This window comes from Ursus americanus, chromosome 4 (genome assembly GCF_024610735.1).
Source record: "Ursus americanus isolate L20-20 chromosome 4, mUrsAme1.1.p, whole genome shotgun sequence".
Classification (NCBI taxonomy): Eukaryota; Metazoa; Chordata; class Mammalia; order Carnivora; family Ursidae; genus Ursus; species Ursus americanus.
Window position 1 is genome coordinate 37,745,227 of NC_142130.1, and position 26,018 is coordinate 37,771,244.

Consider the following 26,018-nt stretch of genomic DNA (forward strand, 5'->3'; position numbering starts at 1 on the left):
CACATAAAGAGAAACATGGCTGCTGCCCTGCCAGAAGCTGTGGTTCTATTTATCTGAGTTAGACAGATACTCAACTCCTATCAAACCTGGTCTGTGTTAGTCTTGAGAATAGGAATGTTTAGTTGAGCCTCAGACCAGCTCCTGGTGGGCACTGCAGGCGGCATCTGAGCTAGAATCGGACAGGCTGTGCCTCACGCTGTGCTTACAACCAGCGTGATGAGACAGGGATACCCTGTCTACTCCCTCAGAACAAGCTGCTTTTTATAACACGACACATTGTACAGCTTTATTTGTGATGGAATACCACCATGTGCTTTAAGGACCCATAAAAAATTATCTAGAATCCTGTTTTCTGGACACAAGAGTCTGATTGCTATGACGTCATCTCTGTTCTCTAAGAATTTCAATAGTAGATTGCATGACCTAGATGAAATGTGTCCATTTGAATGGGAGTGTGTCACTTCCTTAAACACATGATGGTTGTTGGAGTAGAGAGATCGCGGGACGCCGCCGCCCCTCCTCCTGCTTCCTTTCAGATGAGAAACAAACTCACCTTAGCTGCGTTTCTCATTTTTGAGGTTCTTCCTCAGGTGACTTGTCGGTGTGTGAGGCCGCCTCCTCTTGCTGCCGCTGCACAAAATCCCTGTTGACCATGTCCTCTGTGTGGCTGTGGATGATCTGGTGGGCGGCAAGGATATGCTTCCGCTGGGCGGTCCGCACTGCGCCAAAGCGACAAGAAATTTTACTCGGAAAGTCTGAACAGAATCATCCCAAAGATTTTCAAGAAAGTAGTGACGGAAGTGAGCGTCCTGTAACCCACATACTCCCTTGCTGAAGCTGACGAGACAAGCAACAGTGACCGGCCCTCCAAAGTACGCCTTCTGCAGGGGAGCGGACCGGGGCTGATTACGGCTGCGCCCCCGTCCCGTCGTGCTCCCCCTCACCGGGCTGCCCTCCCCTGCAATGCCTGCGCTCCAAATCCTACCCTTTCGACAGAGCCCAGCAGGTCCCAGCTCCTCCAGGAAGTCTCCCCGGACTGGGCCGGCCCGCATTTACCATCGCCACGCTTGAGTTCGTCCAAACCCACGCGGCACTGAAGCACTCGGTGTGAGTTCCGTTTTGTTTTTTAACTAGGTTGTAGTGACTTAAAGGTAGACACCTTGTCTCCTACTTCTCTTTGAGCCTTCGTTCCTAACAGGGAAGATACTTGTTGGCTGATGATGAGTTTCCGAGCTCATGGCTTTAGAAGGTGGTCTTCGCTCCATACTCTAAGGATATTTGTCATCAAGGATTAGTGCATTAAGCATCCCGTTTCCCTCGGAAGGGACTAATCATGATGATGATGATGTTAGCACTTAGCATTTGTCCTTACTTTGTACCAGGCACTGTTTTAAGCAGTTGGCATATATTCATTTAAACCACCCCCACGACCCTAAAAGACTATTAACAATATCCCCATTTTCAGATAAGGAAACGGAGACACAGAGAGATTAAGTAATTTGCCCAAAATCATACAGCTAGTAAAGGACAGTAAAAAATACTATGGATTCTGTGCTATTCAGGTGTCAGCGAGCTGTTTTTTTTTTTTTAAGATTAATTAATTAATTAACTGAGAGAGAGAGAGAGACAGCGTGCACACGCACAAGCAGTGGGAGCAGCAGGCAGAGGGAAAGGGGGAAACAGAGTCTCCTCCGGGCAGGGAGCCTGATGCCGAGCTCGATCCCAGGATCACGACCCCAGCTGAAGGCAGATGCTCAACAAACCGAGCCCCCCAGGCGTCCCTCAGCAAGTTTATAGGGGATAAATCTCACAGCAATTTCCACTTCACAGCAGTATGGTTGAAAGAATGGGGACTTTGGAGCCACACAGACCATGGTTCAAATCCGTAAGTCATACAAAATCTCTAAGCACTAATTTCCATAATTGAAAAATGAGAATACACCTACAGCTATTTTAAGAAATTGAGATAGGTACTTTTTAAATGCTTAGTAGTGTCTAGAACTTAGCATGCACTTAAAATTTGGTAGTTACTGTTATTTCACATCTATATACGGGTCCCTTCAAGGTCTTTTCAATCATGCAATATCTCAAAATGGTCTGTATATATTATCTTAATTTGGGGTAAAGAGTATATATAATACATATGGTTCTTTTATTTGAAAAGAGAAACAAAAGGTCCTAGTGTGTGCTCCCTGTCCAGAGAAGAGGCTAAGGACTTGCCCCGCTTCCCCACAGACAAGTCCCACAGGATTCCTTCAGCTCAAGTGCCTCCTCCAGCTCCTTCCTCTCAGAGCCCAGAGAAGCTAGGGGAAGGGGTCACTGGTAACTATTAGACACACTATTTCCCTGCCTCCTTCAATTCCCTCAGTTAGAATTGACCTGAAGCAGGCTGACCTTGCTTTGGACCTGGAAAAATAAAAAGGAGCTGCATATTTTCTTACAGATTCAGAAAACACAAGATCCCTTTTATAAGGTAACAGAGAAACATGGATTATTTTATCTGAAAATTAAATACTGTTGGCATAAGGACTATCCTACACCGCTGACGGGAGTATGAATTAGAACAATCTTTTTGTGGGGGCTATTTGGTAGTATCCAGCAAAAGTAAAATGCACATACCCCATTTCCAGCACCGTACTGCTAGGAATTTACTATCAGTAGCATGACCAGGATAGGCATAAAATAGATTGCTTGCAGCACTGCTAGTTAAAGGAAACACACTGAAACAAACTAGATACTTATCACTAGAAGGTATAGGCTTAGAAATTACAGTACAATCATATAATGGGAAAATAAGATATTTCTTTGTTCTCTTTGAATGCATTAGAACTCTACCATTGCTTTATTCCTATTAGGTGATCTGAAATGTTATACTTCTCTTAAACCTGTCCAGAATTCCCCTGCACAACATGGAAACCTTGTAAAAAAATTTTAAAAAACCAAGCTGTTAATGCACTTAAATTTTTAAATTTAAATTCAATTTAATTAACATATACTGTATTATTAGTTTCAGTGGTAGAATTCAGTGATTCAATCAGTTGCATATAACATCTCACCCCCGCCCCTCTGCCATCTTTCCCCCCTCTTCCGATCTCATTCTTTCTGATGGCTGAGTAATATTCCATTTTATACACACACACACACACACACACACACACACACACACACACACCACATCTTTTTATCCATTCATCAGTTGATGGACATCTGGGCTCTTTCCATATTTTTTGATTGTAAATATTTGAGGCTTACAAAAGATAATTTTAATTTTTTTATTCTTTTTAAAAATTCCAGTACAATTAAAATACAGTTTATTAGTTTCAGGTGTACAATACAGTGATTCAACAATTCTATCCATTTCTCAGTGTTCATCACATTAAGTGAACTCTTAGTCCCCTTTGCCTATTTCACGTATTTGCCCACCAACCTCCCCACTGGTAACCATCAGTTTGTTCTCTATACTTAAGATTCTTTTTACTTGTCTCTTTTTTTTCTATGTTGATTTGATCTGTTTTTAAATTTAACATAGGAGTAAAATCACATAGTATTTGTCTTTGACTTATTTCCCTTAGCATTATACATTCTGGATCCATCCATGTTGTTGCAAATGGTAAGGTTTCAATCTTTTTTTATGGCTGAGTAATATTCCATTGCAGATATACACCACATGTTCTTTGTTCATCTATCGATGGACACTTGGGCTGCTTCCATAATTTGGTTATTGTAAATAATGCTGCAATAAACACACAGGTGCATATATCTTTTCAAATTACTGTTCATATTCTTTAGGTAAATACCCAGTAATGGAATTACTAGATCATTTGGTGACTCTATTTTTCATTTTTTTGAGGAACCTCCATAGTGTCTTCTACAGTGGCTGCACCAGTTTGTATTCCCCCCACAACTGCATGAAGGTTCCTTTTTTTTTTTTTTAACACATCCCTGTCAACACTTTTTTTCTTATGTGTTTTATTTTAGCCATTCTGACTGCTATGAGGTGATATCTCACCATGGTTCTAATTTGCATTTCCCTGATGATTAGTGACGGATCATCTTTTCATGGGTCTGTTGGCCATTTGTATGTCTTCTTTGGAGAAATGTCTGTTCATGTCTTCTGTCCGTTTTTTAATTGGATTTTTTTTTTTTTTTGGTGTTGAGTTGTAGAAGTTCTTTATATATTTTCTAACCCTTTATTGGATATATTGTTTGCAAATATCTTCTCCCATTCAGTAAGTTGTCTTTTAGTTTTGTTGACTGTTTCCTTTGCTGTGCAAGAAGCTTTTTATTTTGATGTAGTCCCAACAGTTTATTTTTGCTTTTGTTTCCCTTACCTTAGGAGACATATCTAGAAAAATGTTGCTATGACCAATGTCAGAGCAATTATTGCCTGTGCTCTCTTCTAGAATTTTTATGGTTTCAGGTCTCACATGTAGGTCCCTAATCCACTTTGAGTGTATTTTTGTGTATGGTGTAAGAAAATGGTTTAGTTTCATTCTTTTGTATGTAAGTGTCCAGTTTTCCCAACACCATTTATTAAAGAGACTTTTTCTCATTGCATGTTCTTCCTCCTTTGTGGAAAATTAGTCAGCCATTATAATTGTGGGTTTATTTTTTCTACTGTGTTCTGTTGAACTGTGTGTCTGTTTTTTTTGTGCCAGTACCATACTGTTTTGATTGCTACAGTTTTGTAGTGTATCTTGAAATCTGGGATTGTGATACCTCCAGTTTTGTTCTTCTTTTTCAAGACTGCCTTGGTCATTCAGGGTCTTCTGTGGTTCAATACAAATGTTAGGATTATTTGTTCTGGCTCTGTGAAAAATGCTGTTGGTATTTTGATAGGGATTGCATTAAATCTGTAGATTGCTTTGTGTAGTATGGACACTTTAACAATTTTGTTCTCCCAATCTATGAACATGGGATGTCTTTCCATTTGTTTGTGTCATCTTCAATTTCCTTCATTGTTTTGAGTCCGCTCTCTCTCTCTCTCTCTCTTTTTTTTATGAGTCTGGCTAAAGGTTTATCCATTTTGTTGATCTTTTCAAAGAACCAGCTCCTGGTTTCCTTGATTTCTTCTCTTGTTTTTTAGTTTCTGAAAGAAACTTATTTTTATTACTTCCTTCCTTCTGGTTTTGGGTTTTGCTTGTTATTTTTCTAGCTTCTTTGGGTATAAAGTTTGGCTTGTACTGCTATAATCTTCTTTCTTAGAACAGATTTTGCTGCATCCCAAAGATTTTGGATCATTGTTTTCATTTATCTCCATGTATTTTTTGATTTCTTGGTTAACCGCATCATTGTTTAGTAGCATGTTATCTAATCTTGATGTATGTGTCTTTCCAGTTTTTTTTCCTGTGGTTGATTTCTATTTTCATAGCATTGTAGTTGGAATAGATGCATAAAATGACTTCAAACTTTTTAAATTTGTTGAGAATTATTTTGTGGCCTAACATGTGATCTACTCTGGAGAGTGTGCACTTGAAAAGAATGCCTATTCCACTGTTTTAAGATGGAAAGTTCTGAGTGTCTCTTTGATCCGTCTGGTCCACTGTGTCATTCAAAAGCACTCTTTCCTTGATTTTTCTCTTTGGATGATCTAGCTGTTGATGTATGTGAGCTGTTAAAGTCCCCTACTATTATTGTATTACTATCAGTTACTCTCTCTATGAATGTTAATAGCTGCTTTATGTGTTTGAGTGCTCCCATGGTGGATGCATAAATATTTACAATTGTATCTTCTTGTTGGATTGTTGTTCCCTTTATGATTATGTAGTGTCTTTGTTTCTTTTTACAGTCTTTGTTTTCAAGTCTACTTTGTCTGAACTAAGGGTAGCTACCCAGGCTTTCTTTTCACTTTCATTTGCATGATAAATGCTTTTGCATCTCTTCACTTTCAATCTGCATGCATCTTTAGGTCTGAAATGAGTCTTTTGTAGGCAGCATATAGATGGGTCTTGGTTTTTTATCCATTCTATGACGCTATGTATTTGATTGAAAATTTAGTCCATTTACATTCAAAGTAATTATTGATAGGTAAGTAACAAAGAGCAATAAGTACATGTTTTATGGTTGTCTTTGTAGTTCTTCTCTGTTCCTTTCTTCTCTCACTCTTTTCTCCCCTGGTTTGCTGGCTTTCTTCAGTGATATACTTGGATTCCCTTCTCTATTTGTTATATATATATTACTGGTTTTTGTTTTGTGGTTACTATTAGGTTGATATGTAACATCTTACGCAAATAGTAGTCTATATTAAGTTGTTGGTCCCTTAAGTTTGAACTCATTCTAAAAGCCCTAAACTTTTATTCCTCTCCCCTGCCATGTTTTAGGTACATGGTATCATACTTCATATCCTTTTATTTTGTGAATCCCTTGACAGATTTTTATAGACATACTTAATTTTATGGTTTTGTGCTTCCTACTTTTCTTACTCCTGCTTACAGTCTTTCCTTTCCACTCACAGAGTCCCCATTAACATTTCATGTAAGGCTGATTTAGTGGTAATGAATTCCTCCAACTTTTGTCTGTCTGGCAAATTCTTTCTCTACCCTCTCTCCTTCTATTCTGAATGATAGTTTTGTTGGATAGAGTATTTTTGGTTTTACATTTTTCTCTTTCAGTACTTTGAATATATCATGCCACTCCCTTCTGGCCTGGGATGTTTCTGCCCAAAAATCAGCTAGTTGTCTTACGGGGTATTTCTTGTATGTAACTACTTTTTTTTCTCTTGCTGCTTTAAAAATTCCTTACCACTACTTTTTGCCATTTTAATTACCATGTGCCTTTGTGTGGACCTCCTTGGGTTGATTTTGTTGGGGATGCTTTGTGCCTCCTGAATCTGGATTTCTGTTTCCTTCTCCAGATTTGGGAAGTTGGCAGCTATTATTTCTTCAAGCCCTCCCCCCGCCCCTGCCACTTCTTCTCTGTCTTCTCCTTCATGGATCCTTATAATGCAAATGTTATTACACTTGATGGTGTGGTTGAGTTTCCTTAATCTGTTTTCATTTTTTATTTTTTTTTCTCTCTTGTTCAGCTTGATTGCTTTCCATTACTCTGTCCTCCAAGTCACTGATGTGTTCTGCTTCCTCTAGTGTACTATTTTTTTCCCCTCTAGTGTATTTTTAACTTCAGTTATTGAGTTCTTCATCTCTGATTGGTTTTTTGTGTTTTCTCTTTGTTGAGTGTCTCACTTAGTTCTTCACCCTTTCCTCCATTCCAGTGAGTATGGTGATGACTATTACTTTAAATTCTTTCTCCATCAGGCATATTGCTTATCTCCATTTCATTTAGCTTCCTTGTGACTTTGTCCTGGTCTTTCATTTGGGACATATTCTTCTGTCTCCTCATTTTGTCTAACTCTCTGTGTTTGTTATGTATGTATTATGAAAGTCAGCTACATCTCCGGCTCTCAAAAGTCATGGACATATGAAGAGGAGGTCCTATAGTGCCCTGCAGTAGAACATCCCCGTTCACCAGACCCTGGCATTCAGGGGTGTCTCCTATATGTGTTCTGTGTGACTACTGTTGTGGCTGAGTAATGTTTGCCTTCAGTTTAGTTGTCTGCAAAGGCTCTCTGCCTGTTGTGGGCCAGGTTTGGTCCCTGTGTTGTTAGTGGGCCAGTCTGGGGTCACCATAGGCTTGATTTTGGTCAGCCCAGATGTTTGCCAGAGCTGTGGTCACATTGAATTACAACAGGGCATTCTCCCTGTGTTGACCCCTGCAAGGCTTTCACTGGTGGATGAGGCCTGCAGTCAGACCAGATGTCTGCCCACTGCTGGGTTCACAGTTGAACTGATGTGTGTGTGGTTATCTTCCCTTCTCCCTGGGGCAGGAGTCACTTTGGAGGGGTGCTGGCCCATCGGGGCTGCTTGCATAATGCCAATTTTGTGACACTGTTATAGATGAACTCCTACTAAGTGGAGAGGTTGGGAGAAGGTGGATCCACAGGAGAACATGGGGATGGGGCACGCTGTTAGCAAGCTAAGTGGAGAGTGTGTGCACTTTGCTGGTCCTTGTAGGTATCTGTTTATCTAGGCTGGGGTTGAGGGAGGTAAATGGCCCCTGACCGCACTTTTGTTTTTAGAGATGTCTCCTAAAGATCCCTGCCCCTCCAGCACATGTTCTGAGATTCGTAAGTCTTCTCATAGACTCAAACTGCTGCTTCCATGCCGTATCCCGGTGGGGCTGTTTGTTATGCTGTTTCTTTAAGGGTGGGGATTGTTTCTTATTGCTCTCTGGCTCTCCTAGAGCCAAGCTGATTTATAAAGTTCCAGGTGTTGAGCCCTGCTGATTGTAAAACTTATGAGGTTAAGCCCCTCTGGTTTTCAAAGCCAAATGTTATGGGGATTCATCTTCCCAGTGCAGGTCCCCCTTGCCTGGGGTATCTGGCAAGGGGTGTGCTGCTCTCCTTTCTCCATGCTTGTGGTGTCCCTCCCATGGACAGTGTCATGGGTCAGTTTGGTTCCCGACCTGTCTCCGCCCTTCTTACCATTTTTATGTGGTCTCTTCTCTACGTTTAGGTGTTCAGAATGTGTTCTGCCAGTTTTCAGGTCATTTTTCTGGGTTACTTACACGTTTTTCTGGGTTGTTTAGGTGTAACCATGGGACAAGGTAAGCTTATAGGATCTTCCTATTTGGCCATCTTCCCTGGCCAATATTTCACTTAAATATTGATCTTCTGGTTGCACCCCTCTCTCTGGTGACCTGTCACCAATAGTCTGAAAGCTCCAGAAGAGGTGTTTTTTTTGTTTGTTTGTTTTTTTGAGTGCTTTTTTGAGGGGGGGGCAGTGGGCAGAGGGAGAGGGAAAATCTCAAGCTGACTCCACGTTGAGTGTGGAGTCAGACATGGGGCTTGATCTCAAGACCCTGAGATCATGACCTGAGCCGAAATCAAGAGTCAGATGCTTAACCAACTGAGTCACCCAGGCGCCCCAAGAGCATTCTTTTTTTAAGTCAATTTTTTTCTCTTTCTCTATTGACTAAAAGCATCAGTCTTCAAAACATGCCACTTTTGACAAGTGAAGATATTTGTACTTAGATACAGTCCTGGCAGAAACAGAAGTTGTCTGTGGCACAGGCAGAGCAGCAGAATAGGTTTAAGCCCTTCAAGCATCTCAGCTTTCCAACACCCACCTTGTATGTGTCCCACCTCCAAAGGGCTAGTACAGTTTGAACCTTCTGCATCTTGTCAACATTTGCTTTATGTCTTAAAAAAAAAAAAAAAAAAAAAAAAAAACCACAACACAAAATACACCTCTTTGGGGAACTTGGGAACTTCCTCTTAAAGAAGGTTTGGCACTGATACTCCATCACACTTACTAGAACTGCACCCCATCTATATTAGAGGTGATTACATTCTGGATTCAGCATGAAGAGAACTTGACAAGCTCTGAAATAAGAAAAGTCAGTGATTCTCCTTCAGAAATTTCTTCATACTTCTGGTCATTTTAAATCTCAGGGATATTGAAAATAGTTTATATCTTTTAAAAGAAATCACAAAGTAAAGCATTACATTGGCTTACCTTTTTCTTTGACAAAGTCCTTTTGCACCTCTGGGATCAGGAAACTATAAACCAACTCAGCCACAATCTCCTCTGACTGAAGCTGAGTTCGGCTAAAAAATAAAAAACAAATTAAACTATTTCCTTTGTTGCCTTACTTGAGCTGCTGATTTCTACTTAAGTTCTTGCTTGTGTAAGGGACTCCACTGCTCAAATCCCACTACTGCCTCTTCCTTGATTACGTTGTCTGAAATACTACACTTCTGGTGGGGCTGGTTAACTTCATACAAATTCGGATTTGACCCTGTCTTTCAGTTAACTTACCTGCCAGTAAGGGAATGTTGGAGATATATAACTTATACAAGAAGCCAAGACCTTGGGGGTGCGGTAATGGTGCACTTATTCACGTTGCTTTCATGCTTTGTGGTACTCTAAAAGTAGTATGTTAGTGATCCAGACTGCAGAGGATAACTGAAAATTCTACCCCCAGCACTCCTGCCATACAAAGATTTAGGCATGTTGACTTCTAAAGAGTTATGCAGTTAAAACAATGGACACTGAAGCAGGAGATATATACTTGTTTCTCCTTGGTGGTAAAATCTTAAGCTTTTGAAAAATACATATGAGTAACAGCAAATGCGCTATCCATTCTGCCATCTGTTCTCTTGGTACAAACCGGTTCTCCATTTCATAAGCAATGTCATTGATTTCCTCAGCCATCTTCTCAATTTCTGCCCTGGCTTGTTCTTCTGCAGTGTTCTCTTCGGTATTCAGTATTATGTCTTCCAGATAGGAAGTTACAGTACTTTGGTGAACTTTAATCACCTGCAAAAAATAAAAATGCCCCCGTTACTGAGAACAGGAATACTACTGTAAACAACACCAAAAAAAAAAAAAAAAAAAAGAACAAACATTGATTGACCTTTTTAAAGCACATCTATTTTGTTCATTAAGTCAATAGTCCCCTCATTGATCATTCCATTTTTTTTTTTTCTCCTGTCTGGTCAGTCTGTTTCTAGCCCACCTACCCACCCATTCTGGGTAGCCCCCATCCATCTAGCCCACTTTAGAATTATGGGTCTTACCGAGGGTGGGCAATACAACACTGCAGAAAGATCATGGGCCTCAGTCAATAACCCTGTTTTGGTTCCTGGCTTTGTTCTTTCCAGCAAAGTGACTTGGTCAAACTACCCAACTGTGGCAGAGACTAAGAGGTATTTCCCAATGTCCTTTCTCTCCTTCCTCTTATGTAACAGACCCCCTGAGTTTTAGCTCCGCCAATAGGTGTCTAGAATAAAGACTACATTTCCTAGTAACCATAGTTCTGGTACATGCAGAAGTCATCTGTGCACTTTCTAGAAAGGATTTTTTTTTTTTTTTTAAGAGAGCGAGCACAACCAGGCAGGGGAGAGAGATAATCTTAAGCAGGCTCTAGCCAGTGTGTAGCCCAAGGTGGGGCTCAATCTCATGACCCTGAGATCATGACCTGAGCAGAAATCAAGAGTCAGACACTTAACTGACTGAGCCACCTAGGCGCCCCTAGAAAGGATTCTTAAAGGGAGAAACCTAGTTTCTCTCTCTCTCTCTCTTCTCATTTCATGGGGACCTAATGCTGGAGCACCAGAAGTCATCTTGTACTGCCACGAGGGCCATGACTTAAGGACAGAAAAGGAGAAAGCTAGAAGGATCCTGGGTCTCTGATGAATTTTTGAACTATCATACCCTGGACTGTTACTTTTTTAAGCTTTCTGAAGTTGTGAAATAGAGCCCACGTTTTAAAAAGTGCACAGTGACAGATGTACTGTGTAATGAATTAGGGTAAAGTCAGTACTCATGTAGCCACTGCTAGAATTCTAGAAGGCTGCTATGGGTTCTTCTGGACCACAGACCCTTTCCACTGTCATGATTTTATGGTAAACATTCCGTTTTCTTTACAGTTTTCCAAGTATGCAATCAGAAATAGTTAGAGTATGGATTATAGGCATTGTAGATGTTCTGCCACTCCAGTTAAAAAGCTGACCATGACAATATGTAACTCAAAACTTCTTAAGCTGTGTAGAGGGAGAGCAATCTGTTTGGTTTAAAACAAACAAACAAAAAAATTGAAACACACACAACAAATACTATTCATGAATCAATCCTAATTCCATAAGAATTGTGTAAATCCTGAAAATATCAGATCAAGTAAGAAGATCTCAAATGGATGCATTTTTTTTTAAAAAACTGATAATCCACACATATAATTCAGACAGCCCTCTTGGATAGGAAATTTTTTAAGGTCCAGGTTGGTTTTCTCTCTCTTTCCCATGTGGTCCACATCTGGTCCAGGGGAAACTCTCACACAGCCTTTGCCTTGACATATTCTGGCTAGCCACCCATATAGCGTCATCTGTGCCCCCCTCCAAAGCAGCCAGCTGGCCTAGCTCTCCTCCTCTCCATTCCTAGGGAGTCAGACACCCTAACTGAAAGAATACATATCAAGCTTGCCAATGACCACAGGAAAAGAAACCTACCTCTGGGTGGGTTTTGGGGGGTGTGTGTGTGTTGGGGAGGGGGACGGGTAGTCACAGCACAGTTCCCTTTAAAGGAATCTTCTTCATAAATCCCCTCCAATTTTAACACTTGAGCCTTTATATTCTTGATGAGGGTGAGTGCTCTGAGATATTACTAGCTCCTTGAACTTCCTCTGAATTTACATATTGCTCACTTTGGAACATCATACCCATTATGTCTTGGTCAGAATTCTAACTTACCAACCTGGTGCTCTAGTTTATATCTGTAGCCAAAACCTCTCTTCTAAATTCCATCTTGTCTATCCACTTGCTGAAATGACACCTTCACTAGAATGTCTCAAGCCTAATAAAAATCAAATTCCTGATTCCACCCTGCTCCTAAACTAATTTCCATGCTCCGCTTTCCCACATCAAAAAACCGTACTATCATCTTCCCAGCTGCTGAAGCCAGAAACTGGACATCTTCCTTGACTTCTTCCTGTTTCTCATTGGCATTAACTACTTCCACAGCCTCCTTCCTGATCTCCTTCTTTCCACTCTGTCCTTCTTCCAACCTGTTCTCCACACAGCAAGCAGAATAACCTGTTTAAAATGTGTAACTGGGCCCCATCTGTTTGCTTCATGAAACTTACTATATTTCCTAATTCTACACATTTATAGTACTTAAGCTCCAGGAGAAAAGGGACCATGTCTGGTTCCTCCCCTCCGAAGTATACCACAGTGCCTAGCATATTGTAGGAACTCAATACATATTTGTAGAACACAATGAAAAACAAAAAATAAGTGCCATTTCATATCGTGACTTTCCTCTGGTGTGATTCGGCTCCTTACAAATAGCTTCCAGACATCCAGCTACACCCCCACTTGCCTCCTTAAATATCTGGTCCTCCTCCCTCAGGCGCCTTTGCTCGACTTGGCGCCGACCACTCTCTTCAGCTTCTCGCATCCTCCGCTGCCGTTCGGCCAGCATGGCAAAGGCATGGATCCTCCTCTCTTCCTGTAGTCTCACCAGCTCTTTGGACAGGAAGTCAAACATGTCTGCTAGCACCCTTCCTTCCAGTCCAGCCAAATGGTTTTCAACCAGTGAGACCTTAAAAATAATAGTAAAATTTTAAGGATACAAAACCTAAGCATGTGGATGTATAAGGAGGGATGCTGGATCACCCAGAACTTGCGACAGTCACTTCACTGGCAGAATGCACTTCCTGTTTATCAGGAATATTATCACTAGGATGGTGTCATCCCAAGCGTTCTTACTAAGAAAACTTATGATACAAACTTACACATGAGAAAGTGGTTAGCTCAGTCACTAACAGATTACAGTCCTCAAATTAGGAGGAGGATTTAGCAAAAACATTTCTTAGTATCCACACAAATTGGGTTTTTTCTTTCATTTTTACCCAGAAGGTAAAGTACTTCTATTTTCCCAGACATGAAGGGAAATGTCAAGATTTTTATTAAAAAAACTTTTAGAGTTCAATAAAATAGAGTCTTCTAGAAATTCACTCATGAAACCTTTTAATTTTTTAATGGTCCTTTGACACAAGTTTGGGGAATTCTAAGATCTTGAATAACATGAAAGTAGAAAACTGTGGTAGTGTATTCTTTTAAATAACTTCAAAGTCATTAAGAACTATCTTTGAAACAGAGCAGGAAAAAGCCTTCAGGTCTATGTAATCATTGAGGTAAAGTCAGGGCCTGGAGTTCTCTGCCAGGAATAAGCCACAGTATCTATTCATGGATCTGTCTGTCCTGGCTTTGACACATGGAGAATAAAAGTGTTTAAGAAGATTGAGTCCTTTGCAGCTTCATCCTGTTCCTTTTCCTATCCTCAGGTCTATGGGAAAGGGCTCTTCTCTCAGTCATAGGCTCCCCCAGAACCGACAGTTCTTCTGTGCTTCTCTGGTTTGTATCTGAGGAGAGGAAACCCACATAGGTCTCCAAAGGTGGTGAGGCTACTGTGTGAGACTGTCATTCAAGCGTGGACTTTAGCCCCGACACCCTCCCTCACCTCCCCCCAGCCCACACATACTTTCTAACCACAGAGTTCAGCTTTACTTATACGATAGGGGGAGGTGGAAAGAAAGGGCCACGCTAAGAGTGCCTCACTACTCCTTACTTCTATAAACAGTGGTCATTCAGCCCAGAGACCACAAACAGATTCTCTCCTTGTCCCAGGATCACAAGCTCTCTCAGTTGGGGGGCAGATGCAACCTTTAAAATCCCAAATGGCTACCATTCATGTCCAGCGTCCTCCCCCGGCAAGAAATTTGAGTATGCTACGGTAGTACAATCTAATTTGAAAATTAAGTAAAAATATTTAGGAAGTTGATTTTGCCGTGATCATATCATGCAGGGCAGGACATAACTGGGAACTGTGCATTTTCTGTACTATTCCCCATAGAAAATATAAGAGGAGAAAAGGAGAGGCTCAGCTGGAGGCAGACATGAGGCGCCGCCTCCCTCCGACTCTGGCAAGTCACTGGTGGACCTCGGTCAGGCAGAAGGTAAGCAGGGTGAGTCCTTTGCTAAGTGACAGCTCTTCCCATTAACTCCTCCTTCAGCTCTTGGATGACATGGTATGAGTCAAGTATTTACCTACTAACTGGGACAGATGAGTTAAAAAGCCTGGACTGGCTTAGGTGCACCTGCTAAAGTCTATAATCAGAAACTTCGAAGGGCCAAGGAGGGCATTTTTCCATCCAGTTCTTGGGCCCTGGTGCTCCAGGGCGTTCTGCTCCCATCTGAACAGAAGTGCAGCCTGACTCTGTCATTTCCAGGACTCTCAGACCCGCGGATTCAGAGAATCTAGTGTACATATTCCCTTCTTCTTTCTCTGACCTTCCGTTGGGTCTCATAGCCTGTGGCTTTCGTCCTCCCTCCCCTACACCAGCTCCCCCAAATCAGAGACCATCCACAAGCCTGGTGTCACGTAAACGGAATAACGTGCTCATTTTCAAGCTGCCTGCCATTTGTGCCCAGTCCCACACGGCACAAGCGTTGTGTGTGTTACTAGGGTGGGTTGCATTAACGCCACAGTAAACTTACTTTCTCACAACACTAAACTCTGCAAATTGATGCTTTTTCATACCGATTTACAGATAAGTGGGAGTGATAGTAAAAGCATGTCTGCTCTGTAGTCAGCAACATTAAAAACTGTATACACAGACAAATGCCAGAAGAAAACAGGAAAACATTTACAGTTGTTGGGGTAGAGCTGCAATGAGCAGCTGTGGTCGGGCGACGCTGATGAGAGTCACAGAATACCCTGAGATTTTAACACACTCAACGTCAGTTTACCCAGCGTGAGCTAGGTGCAGCTCTAAAACTCACAAACAAGTGCCGATATTTTAAAATAAATCTCATGTCTCTCGCTGTTTTTTTTTTTTTTTGCTTTTACTACTTTTCATTCTGTTGAGCTCCCACTAAAATACAGTAGAATTACCAAATATCTAAGAAAGTTGGAAGGAAAACCTTTTAAAATGTGGGGTTTTTTCCTTTTTTTCTTTTTTCTTTTTTTTTTGCCAATAAGACCGTATTCAGTTCAGCGAGGGCACAGCCCATCGCAGTCCTGGACTGCGGCAGCGTTGTTTAAAAACCCAACCGTGATAGAGTGATGGGATTGGGGGGGATGTTTCTTTTTTGTCATTTCATTTCCTGTTGTTACAATGCCACTTGTGCAATAATAAAAATCCGGGGAGACACCCTAACAAGAAAGCAAAGGAAAGAACCTTGTGCTCATGCAAGTTCCTCTGCCGCTGTAAGGCCAGCGTCACTTGCTTCTCGGCTTTCTTCAGCAGCCTGTCATCGTCTTGTAGTGCGTGGCTGGTGCGCAGCTCCTGGATCAGCTCCAGTCGCTTTTCCTTCCCTTCAAACATCTGTAGCAAATCAAATCAAAAAGAGCCTTGCAAGTTCGCGTCCCCTGTGCGAGGCACTAGGACCCATGCGGGCACTGGTGAGGCACTTGGGAACAGTGGGTTCGGTTCTGCCTTCTCCACAGAGCAGGGGTGCTCTGCTGAGCTTCGAGTTCAGCCCTCTTTTCTACATCTCCTGCTGCTCAGGTCGAGAAAAAGCTGACTTAGCAGTTGTTTCCTCAGTTTCTTAAAGTGCCTCTCAAAGACAAAGTGGTTACTATAGGGTCATATTAGGAAACTAGACCCTCCCCTTCACTTTCTGTGCTCCTTCCCTACGAAGACTGAGGATGGTATTTTTCATAGCCGTGCTTTCTGTTCCAAGAGGTCTGCCCCCTGGTTTGTAATATGTAATCTGCTGTGACATTTTTCCTGGGGAAATATTCAAGGAGAGTAGAGAATAATGCTGAACACAAAATGCTCACCCAGCTTCCCTGGACATACTAGTTATAACTGAGTCTCTTATGAGTTACAGCTGTATGAGGAGAAAATTTTTTTTTCTGATGCTTTGTATCAGTGGTGCACTGGGTGTTATACGCAACTAATGAATCATCGAACTTTACATCAGAAACCAGGGATGTACTGTATGGTGACTAACAATATAATAAAAAAAATTTTTTTTTAATTAAAAAAAAAAAACTGAGATGTGCTTGCACAAATAATGTGGCAAAGGCTTTACAGTCAGGAGGACCAGAGTTGAATTTGCTAGCAGTTAACATAATCTCAGACTCCAATCACTTGCCAGGAAAATGGGATAACTGATAGGAAAAAATCAGATGATATATGTAAAGCAAAGAATATATAATGTGAGCTTATAGTATGGGTTCAAAACTGTAGTTAGTACTACTTAGCTATTTATTATTCAGGTATTGCTAGCTATATACAAACTCAAAGAATTATGACTTTGTGGAAAATTAGGGAATCCACTTGGTCTGTGATGCCTTAATAGTCAAAATTCAGAAGCATCTGTCTGGCTTAGTTGGTAGAGCATTCAACTCTTGATCTTGGGGGGTCATGAGTTCAAGCCCCATGGTGGGTGTAGAGATTACTTAAATAAATAAACTTTTAAAAATAAGTCCAAATTCAGGTAAGAAAATTGCTGGATTTAGTGATTCTAAGGAAGATACTAATTTCACTTTGCCTCAGGTACAACTGTGACAAACAGCAAGCAGGTCCTTTCTCTCCTTGACACTGTGCCACCCACTTGGACAAACTATGACAGAAGGCGGTGGGTAGGTAATTCAAGAGTATACAGTTCCATAAGACAGCAGGGTGCAAAAGGGAATTCACCCCAAGGAAGCGTGTACATACGCTTTCTATAAATCTATTCTCAAAGGAGAAGCAAAGGACCAGTGGTTGGACCCTACACACCGTGTTCTGAACAACTCTTCCCCGGAGTAACTTTTGAAGGTAGATCACAGCCATCTCTATATCTTCTTCTTCCTAAAAGAACAAAGTAAGAACCAAGCAACTTGAGAAGAGCAGCGGTCAGCATCAAATATTTTTTTGAAGACTTAGATCAAGCAAAAGACACTGTGCAAGATGCCAGAGGATTTAAAGAGAAATAAATAAGGCCTACACTCTCATGGAACATATAGTATTTTAAATGTTACGTACTGTATTGTTAAAATTATTTTTATCGTAAGACACCCTTAAAAAATCTTATCCAAAGCAAAAATTCATTCTATTCCTACAAATTAAGACATTTTCATTTTTCTGTACTCCTTTTCAGCCAAATCTTTCTTAAAGCAACAAGTATTGCTTATAACATCCCTTTTGCAATAGTTTTTTTCATGTTTGATCATGAATAGACAAGGAATACAACAGTCCATGTCAGAGTCTAGAGTAAGGTGCTTCTCACAAGAATTTAGATAAGCTGGTAAAATCAGCTTAAGTAACTATGTGTCAAAAGCAGAAAGCAGAGCCTGCAAATTGACTTAAAGTGCCTCTCAATGCAGAAGAAAGCAACAGAAATCAACGGCATAAACACATGCGGAAGACAATGTGTCAACCACAGGGAGTGACTGGCACGAAGCCTAGAAAGGGGATGTCCAGAAACACATCCTGGCCAGTCAGTGGGAGTACCAGCAGTGCCTCCGCACAGGTCACCCTTCAGAAGCGCTACTGAGAGCTCCTGTCAACATCCCTCCCTCTGACAAAGCACAACCACCTTCGCAATACGATCTGGCATCTTGTGAGAACTGCCCCGTACCGGCAGATGATGGGCTGAGAAGAAGGGCTGCTAAGAAGAATATCCTCATCTACTAGGCAGGCAGTTACCCTCCTGTCAAGCCATACATCTGTACTGTGGCATCTCTAGCAATTTCTTGTGTGGTCGGCGGGGGAGGCTGTCTAGTCCAAGTCAGCCCCGAATCCTGACTGACTCTGGTACCTTGCCCACACTGAGTTTGGAGATCTATGAAGGTGAGGTATGACCCAGGTCAGGGTGAACTCTTTGAGCCAGAACTACCTCAGAAGGCAGCCCGTCCTCATGACAACTCTGGCACTTCACTCCTGACTCCAGCTGTCACAGCCACCTCCCCATGTGGCTAGATGCTTATGGTAACTGATCATCATTCTACCTTCTTTTTTTATTTGACACACATGACGATTACCTTCTGATGCCTATTTTTCTTGGGAAGATTTCATTTTGCTTATTTGTGTGTGTCTGATGTTTGAAGCATAAGAAGAAATGCCATATAAGTCAGATCTTGAAAAGGTAACTCTGTTAAATTAGGTTTGCTTTTAACCCAAAGTATAAGAATAAACAGACAGCAGGGGCACCTGGGTGGCTCAGTTGGTGAAGTGTCTGCCAGTGGCTCAGGTCATGATCCCAGGACCCTGGGATCAAGTCCCGCATTGGGCTCCTTGCTCAGCGAGGAGCCTGCTTCTCCCTTCCCTGCTCCCCCTGCTTGTGCTCCCTTTGTCTTTCTCTCTCAAATAAATAATCTTAAAAAAAAAAAAAAAGAATAGACAGCAATACTGAATTTAGCTTTTCAAATAGAGTTTCAAACTTACATTGGAACTCATTTCCAAGGTTGGAGTTGGAAGCCGAGGTTGAGGTAGAGCCTTTCTTTGAAGAAAGCGCAGAACTTTCTTTGGTTCGAGAACTCTATTCTTCTTATCCAATATTGCCTGGAATAGCACCAACTAGCGTCACTTTTTACCTTTGTATTTTTTTCCACTACTCGATCTAGGCTACAGATCGACTATTGATCAGAAATAATCTTCACTGTGGTTATGCTAGGACAGTTTGAGAAAGGCCAAACCTGGATGCTTGTATGACCCAAGGGATGGTATGATACTCCTAAACATCAGCTAACACTGAATAAACTGGGCACATATTCTAGGTTTATCCATTTTAATCAAAGATTTGGGGGATTAAAATAAATTTTTTTTTTTGAGATTTTCAAAGGTTTTGTTGTGTATGTGCAAGCAAACCCAACTCCTATTCTTCCACAAGAGCCAATTAGCTGTTTAAAACAAGTGCCTGGGCAATAGAAAATTTCCCTGTGCCACAAAGGACAGAAATATTTGGTATGTTATGGGGGAACTGAGGAGCATTAAATGGCAATTGTCTCCAAATAAAGAAAGAGCTTTCCTTTGGCCGTGAAGGCCTGCACCTCACGTTTCCTGAAAATGAACTTGTTTTCTTGTGAAAGAGTGTATGTGTGTTTTAATTTCAACATACATTTTTATTGATTTTACTTCTGATCACCAAAAGTCCCCAGAATTATATATGACATAAGGTTCTGTTCATTGGTTCTATTTTCAGCCTCAGGGGGATACTTTTAACTTAAAAGTATCAAAAAGTCTGATTTCCGTCATTTAAAAATCATATTTTAGAATCATGTTTTTCATCATATAATTTTAAATTAGTTTTCTCACAGAAAACATAGAGAAGTGATAAAATAAGCACTAAGCCAAAACTTGAAATTAGTAAACACATGTAAGTTGAGTAAAATTTGAAACCACATGAAATTATTGTGGTTTTAACAGACCCCTCTGAGTTTCTACAAAATAAAACTGACACCAAATACGTAACAGCTCTAATATATAACGGCTCTGCAATAACCACGACTGAGTCAACAGAAAGCAGCAGCAGTCTAAAAAATAGTGATTCTGAACTCGGGCATCTCTTGCGTGTGTTGCCCTGAATAGCACCACAGGAAACCATTTTAAAACCAGTCAATCATAATGTGTTGGTAGGGATCTGGGAAAACAGGCACCCTCACATATTCAGCAATTAGTACATCATTTCTATAAGACAATTTGTCAGTATCCATCAAAACTATAAATGCAGGCACACTGCGGACCAGCAATTCATGTCTAGGAATTTTCTTCTAGATATGTTCATACATGTACCAAATTATATGCAAACCAGATTACTCAACGTAGCATTCTTTTTGATACAAAAAACTTGGGACAATATAAATATCCATCAAGAGGGAACTGGCTAGACATGGTACATTTATATGATGACATACCATGCAAAAAAAGATGTAATACAATTATGGGATGATCTCCAAGATATATTAAATGATAAAAGCACAGACAGAACAGTGTGCATTATATATTAACATTTGTGTAAAAAAGTTTAAGAAGATATTTGTATTTGCTTTTATATGTTTCTAAACATACATATATACACACCCATGTGTATATCTCTGTATACAGAGAGCTATATAGATACAAATATGTTTGCTTGTAAGATCTTTCTGGAAGGAAAGATCTGAAACTAAAAAACACTGGTTGCCTCCAAAGAAGGAATTGCATAGCTGGGAGACAGGGATAGAAGGTTTACATTTAATACTCTTGTATAATTTACGAATTTTGAACTATGTGGATATTTTTCCCAGTCAGTAAATAAATTCTAAATATAAAAGAAATAATTTAAACTTTGAAAAAAAGCAATTGGATTTTAACAGTTAAAAGAAAAATGTTTGGTCAGGAAGTCCAATGAAAAGCATAATAAAACCAACAAATGAAAACATTTGAGAATTCCTTCAATCTGTCTTATTATCTTGAAAGGTAAATCTCAGAGAGAGAGAGAGAGGCGGGGGGAAATATGAATGAATATAAGAATATCAAGGAAATGCTGTTACCAAACAATACATTTTAACATGCTTAAAAGACAAACAGGTTAGGCAACTGAGTTTAATCCATGGTTTTCATAAGTGGAAGAAAGAACTCATTGGTACACTCTTTTAATCTGCTTTAGGACATAAGCAATTTGACAAATCTTCAAAAATATATTCCAACCAAAATTATACCAAGAATAGCCTGAAAATACTGTGCTGTGGAAATTATTTTATACTATTCCAGGTATTTCTCCTCCATAATTACTGTGACATAGCTCATGAAGTATTTTTTAAGCTTTATATCACCTGTACCTTCATATTTCTATGATTCTGGATTCTCAAAATAATGTAACCATAAGACTAAGCAGATAAACTGTCTGGACATAAACCCAGTATTTAGTGACTCACTTTAATTCAAACCAATATTCCAACTGACAGATTCCATCCTAAAGAGGACAGATAAAAGCAAGGACAATGAAAGAATGTGAATTCTCTGACAATATCAGCTACAACAAACATTAAACAGCCCAACATCCAGCCAGATTAATATAAATCCCACACTGCAGCCTCTTTACCTCAGTTCCTATTGCTTCATAACAGATGTCAGGCTATCAACAAAAAAACTAAACATTATTCCAAAGGCAGGAAAAAAAAAAAACACAGTCTAAAGAGAGAAGTAACCATCAGAACCAGAGTCAGGACATAAATGTTGGAATTATTCAGACAGAAAATTTAAAATAATAATGATTAATAAGTTAAGGGCTCTAATGGAAAAGATAGATGACATGCAAGAGCAGATGAGTAGCGTAAACACAGATAGAAACTCAAAGGATCAAAAGGAAAGGCTGGAAGTCAAAACACAAACAGAAATGAAGAATACAGTCAATGGGCTCATCAGTAGACTCAACACAGCTAAAAGAAATGATCCCAGGAACTTGAAGATACATCAGTAAAAACTTACAAAACTGAAATGCAAAGAGAAAGAAATAAAACAAAACACCCTAGAACTGTGAGACAATATCAAAAGGAGTAATATGTGTAACTGGAATACAGATGGAGCAGAAAGAAAGAATGCAGAATAAATATTTGAAATAATAATGGCTGGAAACTTTCCTAAAGTAATGACAAACACCAACCCACAGATCTAGAAAGCTTAGAGAACACCAAGCAAGACCTTAAACAAACAAACAAACAAACAAAAAAACACCTCAGGCATATAATATTTAGAGAAAACCTCAGACAGAGAAGTTTGAAAGAAGCCAGAGAGGAAACACACCTTAGCAACTAGGGAATAAGGATAAAATTTACAGTGGAATATTAGTCAGAAACCATCCATGTGGGATGCCTGAGTGCCTCAGTCAGTTAAGCATCTGCCTTCGGCTCCGGTCATGATCTCGGAGTCCTGGGATTGAGCCCCACAGTGGGCTCCCTGCTCAGCTGGGGTCTGCTTCTCCCTCTCCCGCCCCCTGCTCTTGCACTCTCTCTCTCTCAAATAAAGAAAATCTTGAAAGAAAGAAAGAAAGAAAGAAAGAAAGAAAGAAAGAAAGAAAGAGAAAAAGAAAGAAAGCCATCCATAAAAGAAGAGAGTAGAGTGAAATCTTTGAAGTGTTGGAAAAAACCCGACCAACTTAGAATTCTACACACAATAAAATCATTATTCAAAACTGAAAAGATCACAATTTTAAACTTACCTGTTTCAAAGGATACTATCTAAGTAAAAAGACATCCCACAGAATGAGAAGAAAATCTGCAAATCATATCTGACAAGGCTACCTCAGAATACACACAGAACTGCTACAACTCAACAATAGATATTAAAAGTAATGTCTATAATAAACAATAAAAAGACAACCCAATTAAAAAATAAGCAAAGGATCTGAACAGACATTTTTCCAAAGAAGATACACAAATGACCTGGGGTGCCTGGGTGGCTCAGTTAAGCATCTGCCTTTGGCTCAGGTCATGACCCCGGGGTCCTGGGATCAATCCCTGTGTCAGGCTCCCCGCTATTGGGAAGCCTGCTTTTCCCTCTCCCTCTGACCCTTCCCCTGGCTCTTGCTTGCTCTCTCTCCATTGCTGTCTCTCTCAAATAAATAAATAAAATTAAAAAAAAAATCTACAAATGACCGGAAGGCACATGAAAAAGATGCTAAAACTCATTAATCATTAGACAAACGCAAATGTAAACCATAATGAGATACCAGCTAGGGTGGCTATAATAAAAAAAGATGGGTGGTAATAAGTGATGACAAAGACATGAAGAAACCAGAATCCTCATACATTCCTGGTGGGAATGTAAAACAGTGTAGCCACTTTTGAAACAGTCTGGCAATTCCTCAAAAAGTAAAACAGTTTACCTGGTGACCCAGGAATTCCATTCGTAGGTAGACTGCCAAAAGAACTAAAAAACTTACATCAACAGAAAAATTTGTACACAAATGTGCATAGCAGCATGATTTATAATCGACAAAAAATATCAACAACTTAAATTTCTATCAACTGTATCAGCCAGTGAGCAGATAAACAAAACATGATATATCCACACAATGGAATATCATACAGCCATAAAAAGTAATGAGGTACCTGCTACAACATGGATGAACTTTGAAAACATTATGCTAAGTTCAAGAACCAGACACAAAGGCCATACATTGTTTGATTTCATTTATATGAAATGTTCAGAAGAGACAAATCCATAAAAAGAAAGATTAGTGGTTGCCAGGGGCTAGGGAGAAGAAGGTAATTGGGAGTAACTGCTAATGGGTATGGGGTTTCTTTTTGGGATAATGAGAATGTTTTGGAATTAGATAATGGTGATGGTTGAATAATCTTGTGTATATGTATACTAAAAACAACTGAATATTTTAAAAGAGTGAATTTAATGGTATGTGAATTATATCTAAAAAAAAAATCATATAGGAGAAATAAAGACTTCCTGAGACAAACAAAAACTGAGAGAGTTCATTGCCAGGACACCTTCCCTATAATAGATGGCAAAACAAGTTCTCCAGGCAGGAGCAAAATGACATAGGTCAGAAACTTGCATTTCTATAAAGAAAGGAACAGTGGCATAGAAAGAATAAATGAAGGTAAAATAAACTATTTTTCCTTATTTTTAATTGACCCAAAATATAATTGTTAAAGCAGTGAGAGTAAAAATGTATTGTGTTATTATAGCATATGGATCAGTGAAATGAATGACAGCAATGCCACAGGGACAGTAGGGATGAATGAAGAATACTCTGTTATAAGGGACCTGCACTACATGTAAAGTGACAGTACTATTTGAAGGTGGACTTAGATGAATTTATATGTAAACTCATATACTAGTTCACAAGACAAGCCTCACTAAGTTTCAAAGAATAGGGATCCTTGACCATAGAGCAAAGGAGTTAGAAGTTAATTCAAAAATGAGTTAAAATTCCTGCATATTTGGAAATTTAAAAACTTAAATACTCACAGGTTCAAAAACCATAACAGATGTTTTAAAAAATTAGATACTAACACTGATAAACACTCCATATCAAAAATAATGGAATATACCAAAATCAGTGTTTTGAAGGAAATGCTTACCCTTCAATACTTTTATAAAACTGATGAGTGCCTGAAAATTAATGAGCTACATGTCTACTTTAAGTTAGGAAAAGAACTACAAAACAAAAAGAAGAAAGATATATATGAATGGGAATTACTGCACTGAAAAAATAAATATAGTAGAGAAAATCAACAAAGTCAAAATTTCATTCTTTGGAAAAACAATACCAAGAAAATTAATAAGCCTCCAGTAAAACTAAACAAGGAAAAAGAGTGAAAGCACAAATAAATAATATGAATGAAAAAAAGTAGGCATGATTATAGATACCACAAACACTAAAAAGATTTTAAATAATACTATCAACAACCATACACCAAAAAAATATGAAAAGTTAGTTGCAATAAACTTTATAAAGAAAATGTAATTTACCAGGGCACCTGGTTGGCTCAGTCGGTTAAGCGTCCATCCAACTCTTGGTTTTGGCTCGGGTCATGATCTCAAGGTCGTGAGATTAAGCCCCGAATTGGGCTTTGCACTGGGCATGGAGCCTGCCTAAGATTCTCTCTCTTCCTCACCCTCTGCCCCTATCCCACCCCTCTCTTCTCTCCCTCCCTAAAAAATAAAAATAATAATAAAAAAGAAATTTAAAAAAATTGTAATTTACCAAAACATTGCAGACAGTTCTGTAAGTAGTAAGGAAATTGAAGGAGTAGTTAGAATTTTCCCATGAAGAAAATATCAGTGTCAGATAATTTTAAAATGAATATTCTACGAAACTGAAGAAATAGATCATCTTAAACAAATTTATTTAAACTCTTCTTCAAAAATAGAAAAGAAGGAATACTCTGCAGTCATTTCAGAAGACCTGCATAACTCTGACACCAATGCCATACAGAGTCAAAATGAGAGAGAAAAATAAGGCCATATCACTCATGAATATGGAATCAAAATTCTGAAAAGCATATTAGTAAATCAAATCCAACAATGTATTGTTTTTTTTTTCTTTTTCAAATTTTTATTTCAATTCTAGTTGGTTAACATGTAGTGTAATATTGGTTTCAGGAGTAGAATTTAGTGATTCATCACTTACATACAGCACCCAGGGCTCATCACAACAAATGCCCCCAATACCCAACAGTGTATGAAAAATAAAACACCTTGACCAAGTTAGGTTCATCCTGTATGTAAGGATAGATTAATGTTTGTTTAAAAAACAAACAAACAAACACCTATAAATGTTCCTTATTACAATAATTTTAAAAAGAAAAATATATAATTACCTCAATAGATAGAGATAAAACATGTGAAAAAATTCAACATGAACACATGATTAAAAGCTTAATAAATTAGGACTAGAAGAGAACTTCCACACCCTAATAAAGAGTATTTGAAAAAAAGCTCTTACAGAAAGTGAGAGAATGAACACAGAGTTCAGAATGGGTAAATGGAGATGGGAATGAGGTGGGAAAGAACCACATAGATATACA

General features: G+C 39.4%; 1 protein-coding gene and 1 long non-coding RNA gene across 2 annotated transcripts in view; one reads left to right on the top strand and one right to left on the bottom strand.

Annotated features, from left to right (window-relative positions):
- The window catches only part of CFAP91 (cilia and flagella associated protein 91), an 85,635-nt gene that overhangs the window by 8,499 nt on the left and 51,118 nt on the right, over positions 1–26,018 (bottom strand). Inside the window, exons 11-17 of the mRNA XM_045785102.2 lie at positions 18,934–19,050; positions 17,287–17,358; positions 15,736–15,882; positions 12,873–13,094; positions 10,168–10,316; positions 9,513–9,604; positions 554–719 (exon numbers count right to left, since the gene is read on the bottom strand). Coding sequence (XP_045641058.2) covers positions 568–719; positions 9,513–9,604; positions 10,168–10,316; positions 12,873–13,094; positions 15,736–15,882; positions 17,287–17,358; positions 18,934–19,050 — 951 coding nt within the window. The 3' untranslated portion in view covers positions 554–567. The remainder of the gene's footprint in view (positions 1–553; positions 720–9,512; positions 9,605–10,167; positions 10,317–12,872; positions 13,095–15,735; positions 15,883–17,286; positions 17,359–18,933; positions 19,051–26,018) is intronic.
- Positions 712–18,882, top strand: LOC123784025 (uncharacterized). Its single transcript, XR_006777363.2, has 3 exons — positions 712–1,107; positions 14,409–14,511; positions 17,062–18,882. It is a non-coding gene; the product is annotated as an uncharacterized LOC123784025 (long non-coding RNA).